This window comes from Mytilus trossulus, chromosome 3 (genome assembly GCF_036588685.1).
Source record: "Mytilus trossulus isolate FHL-02 chromosome 3, PNRI_Mtr1.1.1.hap1, whole genome shotgun sequence".
Classification (NCBI taxonomy): Eukaryota; Metazoa; Mollusca; class Bivalvia; order Mytilida; family Mytilidae; genus Mytilus; species Mytilus trossulus.
The window spans coordinates 73,492,202-73,514,311 of NC_086375.1; the positions used below are offsets into that span (position 1 = coordinate 73,492,202).

Below are 22,110 nucleotides of genomic sequence, written 5' to 3' on the forward strand. Positions count from 1 at the left end.
TACATATAATCAAATTTATCTGTTGTACCTAGACTTTTAATATTTTTTGACAGTGTTCATTAAACAATGTAAGCCATGTTTTACCTCTCTCTTAGGCATAGTTGCACAAATATAATCTTTTTAAAATGCTGGTAGTAATATGAACAGGAAATTTATCCAAAAATTAGTCCCAATTTAAAAGACATTTTGGCCAATTTTGGCATTCTCAAAATCTGTTCATATAGACCAGATAGGATTTTTTTTTATCATTATAAAACCCTCAAACAAACAAAAACCAAAATTGCTGAAGCAATCTGATAAAAAAAATAATAAAAGCTGAACAAAAATTTAGTAGCTTTTTCACAAACAGATGAAGTGACTTTAAAAAATCATAACCAGACTTTGTGTGCCAAGTAATATTTGTTAAAATTTAAATAGGATTGGTCAACTATACCTTAAGTTATTTAAAAAAAAAAAACCAAAAAAACATAGTGTTTATAGATATACAATAACAAACAAATTTCATAATGACAGAAATAAAGAAAAATAAACATGATAAATGGAAGTATTCTATATACAAAGCAGCAAAAAGGAAGACATCATTTCTCCCTCTATGGCATTATGTTTTCCCTGCACTATATCTGTTGTCATGGCTATTAAGTTACAATCATGAATGCGATCTGTTAGATTTGAGTGAACTAGAGTTTGTCATAATACCAGCCAAGTTCAATAATGCATCAGCACCTTCTACGATTTTTTTCTGTTCTTCCTCCTCCATTTCTTTTCGTTTCCTAGAAGTCATTTTTGCCATACTACTATTGTGAATGTTTTTATGAGGGGTAACTTTTGTATGTTTATTTGGAATATCTCCGTCCACCTCGTCCATATCACTATCCCAGTCAGACATGTCGCTACACTCCTCACTGAAATTATCATCTTCTTCTCCAAAGTCATATTCTTCATCAATAGACGAAGCTGGTGAACCAATGTTACCGAAGTTTGTTAAACTGTATGTATGATCGTCACTTGGTACTTCTGTAACTACAATCGGCTCTGTGTGTCGTCGCTTAACAAAGTCCGTCTTGAGTTGCCTGTAAGTAAATATATACAACATTTTAAAAAGTTCATACACTATTATTCTTGAACATGGACACATTTGATCTCTTACAGATTGCAGCGAGGGAAAAAAATAAATCCATTCAACTTATGAAAAATTTAAACGAAAAAATAATGGCATGAAACAAATAGAAAATAAGCTAAACTTTCATTGAAACAGCCTCTTTGAATGAAATGAAATAGGATATTCAAAATAACGGGTTGAAAACAAACTAAGAACGCCCTTGCAAAATAAACAACAGGAACAAAAAACATACAACAGTACATTAAACACAGGAAATTAATAATTTGGATGATATCAGGTGCCCTGGAAGGGTAGGAAGATCCTGCTCCATATATGGCTCCCCTCATTTAGTTTAGTATCCTATCTTATTTACTAGTTCAAATCAAGGATGTGATCTTGTAATACAGAACCAACAGAATTAATTTCTTTATTATCAGCTTGCAAAGACATTGTGCCTGTGTGAAAATTTCAAGGAAAAGTTACACATAGCCAAAATGAAGACAGACAGACAGACCAGAATTGTAACCCCTTCTAGTAGACAACAACTTACATTTGCTTTCTTTTCAATCTCATTCTGTAACTATTTGAAGCATAATCTTCACCATCAGATGACCTTGCTGGTGAACCTGAAAATACAAATATTTAAGGGACTTAATTTTATATCAAAATTGAAAAAAATTGTTGTTTGCTGAGAAATCTTAGATAACTGCTACTGTTAACTTATGTACAAAATTCTAATGAATTACAAAACACTTTTTTAAAAACAAATTCTCATTAAAGGGAAACAACTCCAACTTATAATCTTACCTCGATTGCCCAATCCTTTAAGAGAAACCAATGTATGAGCAACATCTTGTATGTCTCTGTCTGTAATCAAAAAATATATAGGATTAATTACACATATAAACAAATTGTCATGAAATCATAACTTATTAAATATATTAACAGCTAAAACATTGTATTGTGGTCCATTCTAAAATATTTTTAAATCAAATTGGTAGTTTTATCATAAATAAAACAGTTTGCACTTGTCAAACATCTTTCAATTTCAAATAGTAATTTTAAACAAAGGGGATTTTTGTAAAACTACTGAATAATTAAATTTTTAAATTTCGAACAAAATAAAACTCTCTTTCAAAATCAATATTTTTTTAATACAATGTACTTCACTCATTATCAAGAGAGATAGATGGGTTTGGTCTAATATTTAGTTTCCTACATTCATTACAAGAGGATGCATCTGGTCTCATGTTTTATTTTTTGATTCTCTCAGTTAAATTATGATGAAATTTATTCATTGGAGTTATTATTGTTCTAATAACATGATAATACCAGAATTAAACTTATTTTGACACATTAAAGAATTGTTTTAATAAACAATCACTGTATGTTGGTGTACCTGGTAAAACTATATCATTTCATTTGATTCTATTTTGATTCTGGAAAGGTTGTTCTTTGCCACAGATAGAGCAAATTAATATCATACTGTTTTAACGCTTTTAAAAAAAATAAACACGAAAAATGTCAACTTGTTTTTTTTATAGTAATAATTGATTTCACAAATTAAAAGGGGTTATTTCATTTAATATCAGAACAAAATTATGATCTGATTTTTTGATTATTTCAAATATACCAAATTATACATCATGTTTGAAGAAATAAGTTCTTCTAAACAATCAATGCCTTACTAATCTTTATGCAATTCAAATCATAAGAAATCATCTGCTTAAATCAATGCTTCAAATGTCAAGTTCAGATTTTGTGTTGTAATACGGCTTTGTGTGCTTTCCTATAAAAATTGAACTTTTTGTCTTACAAAACAGAAACAAAATGATCTGCTTTGTCAGACTGATCGACATTTAATATCATCAGAACAAACGAGACCTAACATCAAGTATCATAAACTTGCTGACATCTGTTACCATGTAATGTAACCATAGAAACATGTACACAGATGTTACAAACAAATGCTCCCTAGTGTGTAAACTATTGTTTGAACTAAGAGAAGGAATACGATGATATCACCACTAAGTCACAAGATCAATTATCTTAATTTGAATTAAAAATTTAACAAGAATATTATGGCTGGAAATGGAAGCCCAATATTTAAAGCATGGATTTTCTTGGAGCAAACATGTATTGCTTCATGCTCCTGTTTGTCATTTCTAATAATGGTTTTTATGCACTTTTTCCAACTTGCCTGAAATATTAATCTCAATATCATATTGAATCTTTCAATCATTCCAACTTTTATTTGTAACCAATAAATAATTTATCATTCTAACAGGACAAGGTCATTTAAAGTCAAAGGGAATTATTAAACTGATGATATGATTTAATAAAAACAAACACATAGAAATAGCATCACAATGTATTATTTACAATTTTAGCTGTTTTTGTCTTTTCCAAAGAAGAAGTATTAGACATTTATTTTTAAATGACTAGTTCTTTTCAATGCACTTGAGGAATATATTCTAGGCTATATTATTTCAACTCTAAAACACATCAACATGATGATATTAGTGTTTTTATAATAAAGACATTAATCTATGGTCAAATGTACTAATCCCTACTATCTTTATCTTGATACTTCCTGTGTATATATTAATCCACATGTATTTTTTAGGGGATATTAATCAACATGAATTTTTAGGGTGATATTAATCCACATGTATTTATTAGGTATATGTCAACACTCAAAAAGGATTTATTTATTGTTATCAGTTAGGGGCCAATTAACTATTTTACACTTTTTGCACTTCTGATTTTAACATACAAAATTGACACCAACAGAGAATCGTTTGTTATTGTATGATATGTGTTAAGGAAGTGTGCCCATCAGATTAATGCCAACACCATCTCAATAATCTGTCAAGTATTATGGACATTGTCAATACTGGAATATAAACATTTGTATTGATATCATGTGACCTGATTCTCCTTTGGTGGTGTAACTAATAACCTTTGTCTCATTTCACACATGGTGGTTGGGAATATACACTTACCAATATCATTGTTATCACTACTATTTGATTGTGCCAATCTTTTACTTAAAAATGGAAACAGATCTGCAAAGAAAGAAAACGGAAAATCCTTATACTTCTGTTTAAATCTACATTTTTTTCCAACTTCAATTTCCAAATTTATTTCACTCCATGCATAACAACTGACATGGGTTGAACATGCTATATGTAAATTTATCAGCTTTTCAATTTAAATAAAATCCAAAATTAGGGGTTGGTTTTTGTATATTTCTGTTCTCTGGTTTAAGATGGATTGGCACATCCTGTGCGAATTATATGTTCTACACTCATGTAAAAAGAAAACTATAAAACTACATATTAAAATGTGAAAAGTTATATAGCAGTATAAAAGTATGATCTAGTGAAAAATACACAGCAAAGTTAGTGAAGCCACATCTAAAGTGATATATAGGAAATGTAATACTTACGAGGAGAGATGGTATTTGGTCCGAATCTTGGTGTTAATGGCATAGGCCTCATGCCACTGAAAAAAAATAAGATTTTGTTTTAAAATGTTTAAAAACATATAATGTGCATTTAAAAAAAATCAATTTCAATCTTATTTGCTGCCATTTTTTCACTTAACCAGCATTAGATGAAACAAAATTAGTAAAAATATTTTTAATTCAAACTAAATGATAACTACGTGTTTTAAATTTTGTTTGTCTTTTGATTCGTCTGGTTTGATGCATTTTATGAATATTTCTTATAAAAGTTTCAAATCCTCCTCCATTGTCCTACTACACCAATGAGAGTGTTCACAGATTGCCATAGAACTATATAAAGAGGTTGTGAAAGTAAATTCTATATATAGATGAATTATAACTGTAGTAAAAGCCACTTTACCTTCATTATTATACTCATCATAAATATTGGTACAAAAAGAACAATTTATTGGAAGATAAAATGGTAATAAATAAACTCTCCTATAAAACACTCTCATAACAACATTTTTATTCTAAATATTCTTTTAAAAGTCAATTAATGTGGAAAATCCTTAGACAATGTTTGACGGGCCTGGATCTACATGTATTAACCTTTTTTTTAGTAATAAAAAAAAGTCACCAAATACGATCTTGTTATAACTATATTCTAAACTACACAACAAATTTTCCCCTGATCACCACAGGTATAACATGTATTTTTCCACAGGTAAGAAAGGCCCTAAGCATGTAAGACATGTCTATAATTATCCATCATTTTATGAAACATATATAATACAAGTATCATCTGCCTTTATCATGTTTATTCAATGAAATGTGACAAGTCAATGAACTAAAAAAATAGACATTATATAATGTCTATAACTTAACTTTTTAACATCAATGTTCCTATGTTCTGCTTTGAAAAATTGGATTTTGTTATTTATTATTTGATATCAGCAGCAATTGTCTTTAAAAAGTGAAAATGTAATTCTATCAAATATCCATGTATATTTTTGGTAGATATATATATCATTGTGCCTTGTGCTTGAGTCTGGTAAATGTTTTTTTTAAATATCATGTTTAAAGAATGATATCTTTAATCGCAGCAAGTTTAATACATAATCATATTTCATCCCCAGCAATCACATTTGTAACAACATCCCGTCATTTGTTATATTAAATGGGTCTATACATACTTTGGAACATAATGGTATTGCTGTGTGGGTTGTGGATTAGCCAACATTTGTAGTTGATGATATGGATGATATGGGGTCTTCCTGAGAGCTTGGAGTAGGTTCGGTCTGTAGTCGGGATCTATACACCATAGTGATCCCTTACCAATACTCTACAATAGCAAAATTAATCATAAGAAAATACATTCAGTTTCCTCAAAAATTTTCACATTTAAGACGTAATGATTTCACTATCTAGAAATCATGAGGATTGAAAAAGTTGTATGGGACATTTCAATTTTACAAAAGTATTCTGACCCCCTCAAAAATCAAGAATTAAAAAAAAACACTAAAAAAACCAACATTGTTTTCTAAGCTTAGACATTAGATGCGAAAGCTCTTAAGGGAGAGTTTCCACACTACAACAGTGATCTCTTATAGCATGACTGTTGTTGCTACTTAACTCTATTCTAGCAAGTTGTGAAATTGAAATCCTATAACCAGAAATGGTATCTATGGAAACATAACTAAACTATCACTGGGATACAAAATACAAATGAATATAGGAGGCAATTTCTTCAGGAACAAGTCTAATTAGTGTCATCCCTGATTTCGATAGGAATGGTCGGTCTAACTATTTATAATGGAATTATCTTTTTATAATCGTTTAATGGAATACAATCAGAAGCAGAAGGAAGCTAAGGATATCCCTTACAGGTGTTATATTAAGCCATAGTTGCATGATCATTATCGTAAAATTACCCTTTACTAATAGTTACAACACTTATATCTTATCCTTTATTATTGAGAGCGAGACCAATTTAAGATATAATAGACTGAACTGTCCATTCTGCTTTCGCCAACATGCCTGAATTTGTCAACACTAATGAATCTGGCATTTGAAAATAACTACATGCTACCCTAAAGATAATGACCACACATGATACATTTTTTACATGTGTATGTGCATGTATCGACAAGATCAGGGCAGTTTTTTCCTTTTCCAATCTTGTGGTATTTCAATAGTGTATCTTGACCATTGAATAGCCACTTGACCATTGTACCATAATATATTTTACCAATAAAGATAACTAACAATCAAGAGATGGACTCTACTCTGAACTAAAGTGATAGCTCTCCTGTTATCTACAAGTCATACAACAATTTGTACTAAATTTACCTTATCACCAGATTAATAAATATTAAATATTTTACCAAAGATAATTGATAGTTGCATTATTTTCGACACATTGTTTGAGATAAGATGATGAGAAGCCTACAAGGAGATAAGTGTGTACTCTCGTGATAACACCTGCTTGAGATGGACCCTTAACTTCTACACCTGCTGGTTCCCTAATAATCAAGTTATAGCAGGTTTTCTTTTGTTCTTAATTCCCAACTAAAACAGACACGTTTGCAACTATTAAAAAAACATGGTTTTTTTTTTAATTTTGCCTTATATGACTCAACAGTATAACTATAAAAAAAAAATTTGCAATATTATTAGTCAAGTGCACAAATAAGATATAAACAAAGTTACAAACAATGACAGAGGAAAGTGTTTTAAAAAATCAATATGGATGAACAATTTTATTATCACTGGGTTTATGAAGTTTCATTTCTGCTCAGAAAGGTTAGGGGGGGTGATAAAAGAATCGGAAGATGGCTATTGGCTGAACTCTAAGAAAGTTTGTATAAAAACTACAATGATGTGAAATCAACATGATCAATTAATATATATATGTTCCCTATAGGAATTTCTACACAAGAAAGAGTTTAGAACGAACATCAGCAGTTTAAAACTTTTCAGTGAAGTGCCACTTATCTAATTAGACAATCTATAGATATTGTGGGTTCAGATACAACCAGACTCACTGGTATATATATATGTAATATATGTTCTATTATTATTAGTTGATAAAATATTTCCTTTGTTTGTTAATCACTGAATCGGTATCATAGTGTACAGTTTTACAGATGAACCAAAGCTGTTTGCCAAAGCCAATTTACTGTGTGTAAAGAAACCATGACAACTTGATAGTTTGGTCACATGACTTGATAACTAGACATGCTGCATCTGTCAGTAGTGAATTTATAAATGCCAAATCATAGATAATAAGTATCATTTTAAAATAATTCAAATACGAAAATAAAATGTCTGATTGTAGATAAATAGCAAATTAAGTCATTGCTTTCTATTTTAAAGTTTCATTTGAGGTTGTAATTATGTTCATTTTATTGTTGGTTTATTTGTTCTTTTATTTATCTGAATGAAGAAACACATAAAAGTGTGAAGATTTAAAGTAGCAAAAGACCAACCCTTCCTGTTACAATCACACACAGGAGAATGTTAGTTTAACTACTCAAATCATTGTTATAACAGGGAAAATGATGATGTTAACATTTCCTATCAATTATTGATTGTGGGTGATAGAGAAGATGTAATTGTGTAATCAGAAGCTATATACCTCATCATATCCTTCAAAAGACAACAAAATACTCATTTTAAAATGTATTTAAATACTGATTGTTCAAATTTTCTTTAGGATTTCCTTGAAATGAAAATACATGTATAAAGATTTAAAGTTAATAGTTCAATGCAATTTTAACAATACAAGTATATGTACAAATATGACGGGGGAAAAAAAATAAAAAAAGTGCAAATATAAATAGTTTTATTGTATTAAATATTGTTTCCTGGATGTTACCAATCTTAGAAAATCTTCCCAACACTAATATGTCAGAACAAAATGTTAAACATTTGTTGCTTATGAAAATTTTTAATTTGACTGCATAAGAAATCATTTATTGAAATGAACTTTTTTCAAGTTTCAGATTCTCATTACTTTACAGTACATTTCTTTGAAACGTCAGTACATTTCTTTAAAATGTCAGTACATTTCTTTGAAATGTACATTATTATTTCCTTTAAATTCTAAACAATCATACATTTGAAATTAAAGTTGACAGAAATAACATATCTCCAATTCTATATATATTGTGAGAAATGGCAAGAACTGACGGTCTTTAGATTCTTAATGGAACCTTAAAAAATTTCAAAATGAAGAACACTTTTAAACCTAAACTGTAGAATTTCAATAAAAAATTACTAACCTGGCCACGATCTTTGTCAACTTTCTTGAAGCACTTATTGAGGGAAAGATTGTGTCTGACAGAATTCTTCCAACCAGTTGGTGCATTCTGAAAGTACGGGAAATGGTTTAAGATCCATGAGTAAATATCTTTAACTGGTAACTTCTTGTGTGGGGAATCTTCAACAGCCATGAAAATTAAACAACTGAAAGAGTATGGCGGTTTACTATGTATATGTTTCTGTGGATTGTACGGAACATGTGGTGGATGACTTGGGTTGAAATGGTTGCCGTCTCTATGATTGTTGTCGTTCTCCTTTTGTGAGTCGTCATCATCATCAACATCACTAGGTTTAATATTCTTCAATAAGTCATTATCTTGTAGCCAAGATAAACTTGTTAACTCATCATCATCTTCTATGTCAACTTTATCCAGTCTTAATTCAGCAAAGCAGCTACTACTTAATGGGTCCTTCATGTCGTCATCACATTCAGAGTCCTCAGCTGACATACAACTTAAAGCCTTCGACAGTGCACTTCCTGGGAAACTCTGACTAAGACTGTTTACAAGACGTTCTCTCATTGAGGCATCACTTTCATCGGAATTACGAGTTGGTGCCATGGCAACCAAATGCATCAACTGCAAGCTGCAAAAGATAAACAAAACGATATTGTATTTGACCAAAAAACCTGCATTATCTCATAGTACAATACATATTTTTTCATACACAATTAATGTCAGACCACTTTACCCAAGTTATGTACACATGTGATCCCTCTTGTAACATTCTACCTTTTTTGTTTCTATGCTACAAAAGTATCCATCTTCCCAAGAGTAACTTTTTTTTACATTCTTTCTCAATTGATACTAGCACTATACATTAATCAAATAAATATAGTATACATCCAAATTTAAATACACTTAACTTGCAAGTGTAAAATTTGTGAGTTACTGCACAGAAATTTATTTTCAAAGATAAAAAAAAAAAAAAAAATGAAGGCAAAGCAAAGATTTTTTTTTCTAAATCAGTATTGTCTCCAAAAATAACAATTCAAACATTTCCTTGTAAATAAATTAAGGAAATAAAAAACAAAATCACCATAATAATTTCCAAAATACAGGTATTCAAGTATATTTTTACCTTGTTTGTGAAGATAAAATAACCATCTGTACTTCCACGTTAAATCACAATGTGCTAACTAACTATCTAAAGTACTTCTATCTTATATCACACTATCTTAAGTAATGACAATTTTTAACTACTCAAGACCACTAATAGACAAGCCTCACACCAAGAGGCCATAGCTATTATTAACCTTAGGTTAATCCTTTGATGTCTTTGTACAGGTTAATTACATAAAATCTCCAGGTTAATTAAATATTCCAAACTTCATTTAATTATTAACTCCTAACAAAGAAATGTTTGTAAAACTGCAAATGTATAAGAATTATCACTGTCAACGGTTTTACTTGTGAAAACATAGGATTTATTTTTTTTAAATTGCAGTTAGTACAACTTTAACAAAAAGTCACACAATTTACAGTATAACAGCTGTTAGTCTAAGTTTTCAGTTTCTACAATTGTTTTGTGGTGGTATTTTTACACCATATATTTTTAATCTTTTCTTTGTCTTTGACACTTAAAAGACTGAAAAGCTTTTTATAGAAGTCTTAAGTAAAATGTTCCTTAATTTGTTAGTCTTTCATATCCCTTCAAAGGTTCTTTTTTCCATCATTCTTTAGTCAGGAACAAAGAAATATACAAAAGTTACCTTTTCATTCTGACAGATGCAGAAATTGTCATTACATATAAATTCCATAAACTTTATCTCCATTCCTAAGCTAGTGAGATCAATAAAGTTGTTTTATGAGTTACTATGGTAACAAATGGAAGCCATGCAGTCAGATTTAACACACAAAAATATCAAATTTCACATTTTTATTTTTCTTACAAAAATTCCATGTTGTGAGATTATGTAAATCAAATGAGTTACAAAATTGGATCAATTACTAATAAAAAAAATAAAAAGAATTATTAATCATGATATTAATTTATACCAATCAATAGAATGCTTGATGGATATGTAAGCTGAAAATCTATTGGTTCAGCATCCATAAAGCAACATCAATTCTACCTGAACAGGTAAACAGACAGGTGGAATTACAGGTGAGACAATCTCATCTATCAAGTCCCCTGACCAAAAATGCTAAAGAATCAGGAAAAATGGGAGAAAAATTGTTGTGGAAAATCAGAAACATGTTTTCCAAATGAAATTTACATTTTTTTCATGGATATTGACAGATCAAAGAGAAAATGAATTCTCTCAAGGAGTACAGGTGAGTTTGACAATTAACAGATAGAATATATGATCAAACACAGTCACATCTTAAAATTCATTATACAACTGTTATATATCAAATACACAGTCATGACACTGACACACATAATGCAAATTTGACTGAATTTTAGATTTCCTGAATTCTTAAGTTACAGTCAAATACAATCTTTGCTAATATTCATTAGATTTCCAATATGGCCTTAATTATTGATTAGTTCTGGAACTGTCTTTAACAGAATCAATTGAAAAGCTAAGGATTCTGGGTAAATACAAATATAGCAATAATACTAACCCAAAATAGAATAAAGGAGGATTTCATTTTCTTTCTCTTATTCCAGAAGTATTAAAACAGAAACAAAATTATAATGGTCAACATCTTCAGAAAGGACTATCAAAACCAATAGTTCAAATTTAAATGTAACTTATCACCATATTCTTATTTTTATTATTAACAATTATGCATTTAGTAATTATTTTTTTATGATCTCTATTGCTCTCTAATGTATCATTTCAGATTACCTACCAAAAAAATTGACAAAATTGATATAATGTTGCCCAATTCTTCTTATATAAAAGACTGGACTTTAGAAAATCAATCAATTTTGTACAAGGCTTTCTTTTATAACATATAACCCATTTCAATCTTCAGATTTGACTGAAATTGAAATTTCTTGTTTTTTAGTAACTTTACAAGAAGCATTAAATAAAATGAAGCAGAATATTGAAGAAGAATAAAGTAATTCCAGAACATAGTATATAGGTTCAGTAGGTCATGTTGACTTTTCTTTTGGTTAAGGTCTCAGGTTAAGGTATGTTGATGGACAGTTATATCTCTAATGCTATACCAGAGTTAATAAATATATGCAAAAGCAGCAGTTATATAAGTATAAAATTAAACTTTGAAGGTCACCCACTAGTGCATAGACATTTATATTTCATCGCATGATCAAGTCTTGTCAAGGTGAAGATATCAAGATTTTTTTTTGTCTAGCCAAATTAAAGATTGTGCCAGAGAACTGGCAGAATATGGAATCAGGTGTAAGGCAATTTTTATAAGTAATATAATGATACTTTCATTTTAAATGCATTTAATGTAATACTCTCTGAAATCCATCTTATCATTTACACAGGTTAACAAAATTATACAGTAGAAAAATATATATAGTATTGTCAATTACATTTTTAGACCTTATCTTGTTTTTTACAAAAGACTTTATGTGTAAGATTTGACATAATACATGCAGAACCCCCCCCCCCCCCCCAAAAAAAACAACAAAAAAATAAATAAAAATATAAATAAATAAATAAATTACCAACTTTAAAAATCCCAAATTTAAACAGAATTTTAAACATGCTTTGGTCACCCTCTCAATTCAAGTACACACTTCATTCCTTATCCCCTTTTATTCATTTTTGTAAATTATCCAATACCGTCTGCTCCAAACATTTAATAGTGACCAACTTACATGTGTACCAAGATATAAAGATGGACAAATTCTCATGCATGAATTGTTGTTATGTATTATTATGTACTAATATTACACATCATTAAAAGACATTATCATACCAGGTTAAGATGGACACTGTTTACCCCCTCCCCTCCCCCTTTTTTCTTCTGATCATTTATTTGTCTTTCTATATTTAGAAGACTATCAAAAACATCTTCTACTCTTCCTCACAGAAAATAAAACAAAATGGACATGCCCCTGTTTGAATGTAGAAGTTTGTCATAGTAAACCACTACACGTATGTTTATACACAAAACAGGAAGTTGACCCCATTGTGTAAATAATAAGATCTTACCAAAAAATAGACTAAAGAAACTTGTGTAACAGCCTTAAATTCATTCAAAAATACCGCCTCCATTAAAATACAGTGATCAAACTGTGATTTAATAGCTAATCAATGACTTGATGGCATTTAAATCCACTCTGGGGCATTTAAATGTCTCTTGATCTGAAAACCATGCTTTCCTTCTTACTACAAATTGTATCATATTTTGTAAGACATATTTAAATATTTCACATGAGGGAATATAATAGTAATATACACAATTGAGTTTATGCTTCAGTAGAAATAACAATGAGACAATTTGAGGTAATAAATGAAGATATAGGACATTTTTACTTGTAAAACTTTTCATGTGACATATTTCACTTTAGTTGACAGATTGTACAGATAACCTATCCTATTTCATACTCCTACCTTATAACTTTATAAAGATTACTCCAATCTGATTGTCAATGCATTAACTTTCTGTTTCATATTCCAGACACAAAATCTCACAACTAAAAGAAAGTTTACATAGATGCTAAGGGGTAAGATGGCGTCTCTACCAACTCATCACTAAAAAGAATGCTGGGAGATAGAGAGAGGATTTCATTGGTTAGCTGACCAGATCATCCCGGCTACCATGTGATAGTTCACACAGCTGTGCATCATATCCATGGATACCACACACAGTTTCCTTGGCAACATGTACTTGTTATTTAAAATAGTGACATGGAGGGCTTTAATTACATCCCTGCCAGCTATGCACAAATTACAATTGGACATGTCAAAATCTATAGGAAGAACATTTGATATTTGCCCATTGGCCCTGTTATCTAGATTTAAGATAGATACAAGCAATTATACAACATATCTAAACATTTATAATCATCATATCATTATAGTCACAAATACTTCATTTACATTAGGGGGATGTAATAAACACCACAGGAAGTTTATATAAAGGATTAATTTTACTGTCGGTAAAAATCACTACAAAATTCTTAAAATCACTATTTTCACAAAAATGGCATTTAAACAAAAATCAAGACAGATTTTTTAAAGAAATAAGAGAAAAGTTTAAACTTACATTCACAAATATATCTTAACCAGAATCACTGAGGCATTTCAGGGACATTTAAATGAGAGTATTGATTAGACAACAGCTGTAGAAAATTCCACATGTCCTTGGATGTAGATGTATGTTTCAGAGCTACACCTACAACTGGCTGCAATCAATGATTATAACAGGACCACTTGTTGATTGTGACCAGAATACACATAAGATAATGACCTGGAGATGACAATACACACACATATATATACTTAATCTATTTATCTATGTCACTGATAATATACAATTATGACATGTACACTATTTTTTTTCTTTTCCTTATTTACATAATAAAAACATTTATAGATTGTGTTACATGTTTAGGGAATTATGTTTTTATTGATTCAATATTTTTTCCTCAACTTTCTAAGAAATATTAAAGAAAAATATTTTTGTTACTCCTTTTGAAAATCTTGTTTGTAATTAATTGTTCTATTAATAGGACAGGCAACATTTAACAATTACTCAGAAATGTAAACAAATATAAGAACATCCTATTTAGATTTTCAAGCCAATGGCAATGACCTTATCCTAGTAAATATTTTTGATTGTTTTAGTTTTACTAGAGGCTCAAAGAAGCCTGAATAGATCATCTTGAACTTTAATAGTCAGAGATCACATTTTATTTGTTTCACTTATACAACTTTTCAAGATAATTGCATAAAATGCAAAAACCAACAGTAGCTCCTATGAAGAAATGATAACCCAGTAACCCAGTATAGATTTTGATTATGTTTAGTCCTTTATCTTAACTTGCTGATCATCTTTATGATTAGTATTTCTGTTTGTCCAATATACTTTTTAAGAAAACAGTTATTTAAAGTAGAATATGTGTCCCTATGTCTTGCTTGCCTTAAAACATTTCATATTCAATAAACTGCAAAATCTGGGTAACATTCTAGTTTGGCATATACATGTTAAAGAGAACATGTTTTTTTTAAGTATAAATTTAATGTGACCACAATTTAATGATTTCAACTACTTCAAACAAAACCTTGAACTTGATATGCACTATCAATTTCCACATGTTCAGTGAATTTTGATATTTGGATCAAATATGTAATCTGACAAATATTTAAAACGTTCACAACATATGAGCTTAGTTGATCAGTACTTTACTTTTGATTAATCCAAAACATAGCTGATATAAACATTCTATTTTAATTTCTTAACAAGAGTGTACACACTAAAATGTCTTGCCTGCTATTCTGATTCTAATTGACTTCATGTTTTAAAAAAAGTCTTTGAAATGGTTTTACTACAAGTATCACAAAACTTATCAAAATCATGATCCATGTATATCCACCATAGCCAGACAGACATGTTTCAAAAACAATGATTCTATAAATACATTTATATAGCTGACCTACTGCTTTCAGTATTCAAGAAAAAGACTAAATCAGGAAACAATAGACTAATAAACTAAGGTCAAGGTCAGATGATTCATGACAGACAGAAATATATTACTAACAATCATTTCATGAAAAACCATTTTTTAAAAGCAGCTGCTGAACCATATAAAAAAGGTCATAGACTGGAAATGAGACAGGTGAACAATTTGTTACAAAAGGCATACATTAATAATAAAGGGCTGCGCTTTAGCGCATGATACGCCCGTTGCTCTTTTCACTTGTCTTTTATGCTTTAAATGAATTTATATGAGCAATGTCCGGCTGTTTTCGATTTTTTTTTTTAATAAGACACAGCATAAAATGTAAAATCTGACGAAATTGGTATAGTTGATGTAAAATCTGATATTTATAAAAATCAAAAGGGATGTTACATTAATATATTCACCAAAGTTTCACCAAAGTTGCATAAAATCTCCCTTTTTTAAGTATAAAAATTCATTACTTAAGAAAACGTAAAATCTAAAATTTATAAAAATGGAAGGGGAGCTTATGTCAAAAGATATAAACAATTTATCAAAGTTGCATAAAATTTTGTGAAAGTGTTAGTTATTGTCCCAAAATTTGAAATTCCCCCCTTTTTTAAGCATAAAAATTCATTACACGGAAATATAAAATCTGAAACTTACAAAAATTGAAAGGGAGCTTACATAAATAGATATAAACAATTCACCAAAGTTTCGTGGACATTGGTGAAAGCCTTTTTGAGTTATTGTCCGAAGTGTTAAAAATCCCCCCTTTTTAATGAATAAAGCCCCAAAAATTCAAAACTTTAAATCTGAAATTAAAAAAAAACGAAAGAGAGCTTACATCAATAGATATGAACAATTCACTCAAGTTTCATGGAAATGGATTAATGAGTTTTTGAGTTATTTTCCGAGGTGTGGAAGACAGACGGACAGACAACGGTATACCATAATAGGTCCCGTCTAAAAGACAAGCGCATAAAAATGATCCAAAGTCTTCTTTATTCTGAAACTTGAAGCTTTATGGGAATAGTTTATGCTGCCACCACCAAATTATCATTCAGAAGTTTTTGCATTCATCAACTTTTGATTCAGGTATATTAGATAAACTTGATGACACAGATATATATTTAGGGTCTTATGCAAATGTTGAAAAATGGCAATATTTAAATATATAAACTATGCAAATCAATCAAAGTCAATGAACCAAGACTTAAGATGCAGTGCCAAAAAATCTTTGAAAATGAGAAATGCCAATGCTTATAAAACCACATACTAAATTCTAATCATAATTAGTTCCAGAAATCATTCCCCATCCACTAGAGGTTCACCATAAACTGACTTAATTACAAACTAATATTTCATTGACACTCCTGCTTGAATCAGCATGCTTCAGTCTTGCTTTTTTAACTTCATCAACTCGGAAGAAGCAGACAGTGGCATTATTTTTGTTGATGAATCTTGTCTGTAGAGGACCTTCCATTATATAATGCTTGTCAAGTTTGTTTATATATGAAGATATGGGCAAAACTTAACCAGATGCTCCGCAGGGCGTAGCTTTATACGACCGCAGAGGTTGAACCCTGAACGGTTGGGGCAAGTATGGACACAACATTCAAGCTGGATTCAACTCTAAATTTGGATTGTGATTAAATAGTTGACACAGCATAGGTTTCTGACACAGAATGAATGTGTTCTAATGAACTTAAAATATTTTTTTTTTCACTTAGAGCAATTCACTATGCTGTTGAATATTAATCCTCTCAAAAAAATGTTTGAAGAAATTTTCTTTTTATTTATGAAATTTCAAATGAGAAAAATTGAACCCAATTTTTTAATCACATCCCCCTTTCCCTTATTCCAAAACTAATCTCAATTAAAATATTCTAATGGAGTTTGCAACAATAACTACTCATTTAAATACATCATAAAATATTAAGATGTAAAAATTAAGGTGTATATTGTATATAACAAAGATTTTAGTTGATTCTGGACAAAGAAAGATAACTCCAATTAAAAAAAAATCTTGCAATAAGATATTTCTTGCTTACTATTCTGGACAAAGAAAGATAAATCTAATTAATATAAAAAAATTGCTATTTCACAATATTGTGAAATTAGATATTTCTTGCCATTGCACAATACTGTGCAATTGAAAAGACTTGCTATTGCACAATACTTAATATAATAATTTTAGATCCTGATTTGGACCAACTTGAAAACTGGGCCCATAATCAAAAATCTAAGTACATGTTTAGATTCAGCATATCAAAGAGGCCCAAGAATTTAATTTTTGTTAAAATCAAACTTAATTTTGGACCCTTTGGACCTTAATGTAGGCCAATTTGAAAACGGGACCAAAAATGAAGAATCTACATATACAGTTAGATTTGGCATATCAAAGAACCCCATTAATTCAATTTTTGATGAAATCAAATAAAGTTTAATTTCGGACCAAGATTTGGACCAACTTGAAAACTGGGCCAATAATCAAGAATCAAAGTACATTTTAAGATTCAACATATCAAAGAACCCAACCGATTCATTTTTTGTCAAAATCAAACAAAGTTTAATTTTGGACCCTTTGGACCTTAATGTAGACCAATTTGAAAACATGACCAAAAGTTAAGAATCTACATACACAGTTAGATTCGGCATATCAAAGAACCCCAATTATTCAATTTTGATGAAATCAAACAAAGTTTAATTTTGGACCCTTTGGGCCCCCAATTCCTAAACTGTTGGGACAAAAACTCCCAAAATCAATACCAACCTTCCTTTTATGGTCATAAACCTTGTGTTTAAATTTCATAGATTTCTATTTTCTTATACTAACGTTATGGTGCGAAAACCAAGAAAAATGCTTATTGGGGTCCCTTTTTGGCCCCTAATTCCTCAACTGTTGGGACCTAAACTCCCAAAATCAATACCAATCTTCCTTTTGCGGTCATAAACATTGTGTTTAAATTTCATTGATTTCTATTTATTTAAACTAAAGTTAATGTGCAAAAACCAAGAATAATGCTTATTTGGGCCCTTTTTTGGCCCCTAATTCCTAAACTGTTGAAACCAAAACTCCCAAAATCAATCCCAACCTTTCTTTTGTGGTCATAAACCTTGTGTCAAAATTTCATAGATTTCTATTAACTTAAACTAAAGTTATAGTGCGAAAACCAAGAAAATGCTTATTTGGGCCCTTTTTGGCCCCCAATTCCTAAAATATTGGGACCAAAACTCCCAAAATCAATACCAACCTTCCTTTTATGGTCATAAACCTTGTGTTAAAATTTCATAGATTTCTATTCACTTTTACTAAAGTTAGAGTGCGAAAACTAAAAGTATTCGGACGACTATGACGACAACGACGACGACGACGCCAACGTGATAGCAATATACGAGGAAAATTTTTTCAAAATTTGCGGTCGTATAAAAACCAGAGGCTCAGGCCAAAAAAAATAATATGTCTGTTTGCTACTGCCAAGGCAACTAAATCAGGGTTGGTAGGTCAGGATTTTTTTATTTTTTTTTGGCACTCACTGTCAGATTTGCAGTCTGTTAAATGTCATGTTTGGTTAGGGTCCTGTACCCCAAAATGATTTAATGTCTTTAAATAAGCTTTAATTGACCTATTCTCCCAGTGTCGACATTTTTCAAACCTTAATTTTAGCACATTTGTGCTGCGAGCTGCCATTTTGATTGTTTGGGCATAGTAAGATACAGATCTGGATCGGACCGGAAATGACTTTTTTCCGGACTGGAAAATATTATTTTTTCGGGATTGAAAAAAAAGATTCAGGGTCGGGGGGTTTGAGTCAGGGTTTGTCCGAAAACAGGAAACGGACATTTTTTTTTTTTGACCTCACAAGTACTGATGTTGCTCACCTTGATCTACAACTTTTTTTCAGGGAAAATCATCATGAAATGGCAATAACACTACCAAGTTGACATATTTGTATCTACATTTGAATGTACAAAAAAAACCCAATGTATTTCACATTTCAAGATATTAGCAACAAAGAGTAAACTCGCTGGAATGTCGAGCTTGCTTAACTAACCATTGTTTTTATGTTGATACATGTAGTCCTAAATACAAACTTTGCAAGTAATCACATTAACTTAACATGTACATTATCAATGAAAATTAGGTCAAGGTCAGATAAACCAAACCTGAATAAATGTTCACCTTACAATCTTAACATACACAAAGTAAAGTTGACCTATAAGCATATATTATCTTAGAAGTGAACTTAACCAGGAAAACTTAACATTGACCAATGTACCATGAAAATAAGATCAAGGTCAGATGATACTTTCCAGACATAATCACTGTACAAACATTCCATACACCAATCATAGTTGAACTATAGCTTATAGGTTCTTAGAAACAAAATTAACCAGGAAAACTAAACATTGACCAATAAACCATGAAAATGAGATCAAGGTCAGATGATCTTGCCAGACGTAATCACCATCAGATGATAATTGCCAGACATAATCACCTTATAATCATTCCATACACCATGGAAGTATTATATTGACAGGAACTACAACGATTAATTAGCATTTATTTATAACCCGGGTAGCCCTGTAGAAAAGATATAGAAACTATCTAATTAGTAAGCTGTCGTTAATTTCTTTTGTGACTATCTGCGATGCCGCAGTCATAAATTGACCAGAGATACTTCTTATCAATCACATGGTTTTAATCGAGACAGCCTAATAATATTACCTGTAGGAAAACGCCTTTACTTATTTCAATCGCGTCGGTAGACCTTTATTCGTGTACAACTTATTTAAACAAATCGACTGATGCATAAAAAATGAAAATCGGCCCAGAATTAATTATTCTACAACGATTTGAAATAGTGAGTGACATTATTTTATTAGTTTGTGGGTGAAGTTTAAATCGCGATTAAGGTGTGTTCCGGTTAGCGCCGGTTAACAATAAATATATTTGATAAATATTTAAACTTTGAAGTTTAGAGCAATATTTATGGTTAAGTTACTGGATAATCCTGGAAAGAAGAAATTTCCAGTTTACAATACGAAAATTAATCGAGCAAGTACAAATCAACAAAATATAGCAGAAGAAAACAGAGATCTAATATAAAAAAGAAGATGTGGTATGATTGCCAATGAGACAACTATACACAAAAGACCAAAATGACACAAACATTTACAAGTATATGTCACTGTACGGCCTTCAACAATGAGCAAATCCCATACCGCATAGTCAGCTATAAAAGGCCCTGATAAGATCTAACTACGTTAAATAGCTAATTATGTATTTACATTTCTGTCCCCTAAAATATGTAATCACTATCCGACCAAATGAAACCGTCCAAATGATACTGGCTAATATTATTGAACAGACGCACAAGTATTTGTATAATGTCACTATACAAATCCTTGAGTCGCAGTACAAAAAAAATGTCAACACATCGGGGTTCAGCTGAACATTCGTATATACCAACCAATGATCCAACCCTGGATTTAGAGCGAAGATTAAATTATTCCTACATTTATATAAAATCTCTTTGATCTTTTGATTTTATCAGAACGATCGTTTACAATCGTCTTAAAAATGCAGTAAATGTGTGCCACTCAGTGGAGTAAACAGTAGTTATTATATAATCACGACTTGCGATCATATATTACATATTGTCCAATTTCTACCGGGAAAAAAATCAATAAAAATGGGGCATTTATTCAATTAGTTTGGTACAATTTTCCATCGTGAATGTGTTTTTCTAGAGAATTAATGATGATTCGAATTAATCCATCAATCACTCAATCGGCACACATATGCAGATGTTAGGAAACGGAATATGCCGAGGTTTGCTGATTGATGTTTCATAAGAATTTATCACAACTTTCGATTTCTTCGTTTATTTCCGTAATCCCGAAAGCAACCGAGAATGACAATATTGTAGGGCACCACACGCTGTATGCAAATAACATGTCATGTTTCAAGCTAATTAACATGTCATTAAATTGCGCGCTGCATCGCAGATGAAACGTTTAAAGTCGGGTCGTAGTAGTTCCTGTCAATATAATACTTCCATGCATACACCAATTAAAGTTGAACTATAGCTTATAAATAAAATGATTCCCAGAGCACAGCTCTAAACAACTTCAGAGCTCAAATCCAGAACAGATTGGACACAATTTTCAAGCTTGATACCGTCTGAATTTGAATTGTGATCAAATTTTGACATAATTTAGGTTTCTGACCAAAACAAATTGTGGTAAAAAATTTGAAATGGGTTGATTTTTTTTTTTTTTTTTTGTATTCATTTTCAATTGAAGATTTCTTGAAATTGTGCAGTATTGTGCTATTAGGCAAAACTATGCAGTTGAAGATTTGTTGCTTTTGTGCTTTTGAGCAATTCTGTGCAATTGAAGATTTCAATACTGATGTTATAGCATATTACTATATAATTGAAGATTTCCTGCTATTGAACAACACTTCACATAATTTACACATCATATTTGGTGTGTATCTTCTGCCATATCAGTATTTTTTGCTTTTAAATATAGACCAGACAGAATCACTATAACAAGAGTGCACACACTGAAATGTCTCGCCTTCATTACTAATCATTGATATTATGTTGATAGTCTTAAATATAAAGATTTTTTACAACTGTCACATGAAGTTAACATTAACCAAGAAAACAAAACACTGACCAGAAAACCA

At 30.5% G+C, this 22,110-nt stretch overlaps 1 protein-coding gene across 8 annotated transcripts in view; it reads right to left on the reverse strand.

The window, feature by feature from the left end:
• Nucleotides 1-520: 520 nt before the first annotated feature.
• Nucleotides 521-22,110, reverse strand: part of LOC134712366 (forkhead box protein N3-like) — a 34,372-nt gene continuing 12,782 nt past the window's right edge. For 2 of the 8 annotated variants that reach the window (XM_063573845.1, XM_063573846.1), the window contains exons 4-10: nt 8,834-9,458; nt 5,744-5,892; nt 4,551-4,606; nt 4,105-4,167; nt 1,907-1,966; nt 1,650-1,725; nt 521-1,070 (exon numbers count right to left, since the gene is read on the reverse strand). In XM_063573845.1, the coding sequence (XP_063429915.1) occupies nt 647-1,070; nt 1,650-1,725; nt 1,907-1,966; nt 4,105-4,167; nt 4,551-4,606; nt 5,744-5,892; nt 8,834-9,458 (1,453 nt within the window). In that variant the 3' untranslated portion in view covers nt 521-646. Of the gene's footprint in view, nt 1,071-1,649; nt 1,726-1,906; nt 1,967-4,104; nt 4,168-4,550; nt 4,607-5,743; nt 5,893-8,833; nt 9,459-9,911; nt 9,932-9,953; nt 10,200-10,584; nt 10,632-13,356; nt 13,548-14,011; nt 14,214-22,110 lie in introns of those variants that run through there. The other 6 variants (XM_063573848.1, XM_063573847.1, XM_063573843.1 and 3 more) reach the window with 6 other exon arrangements.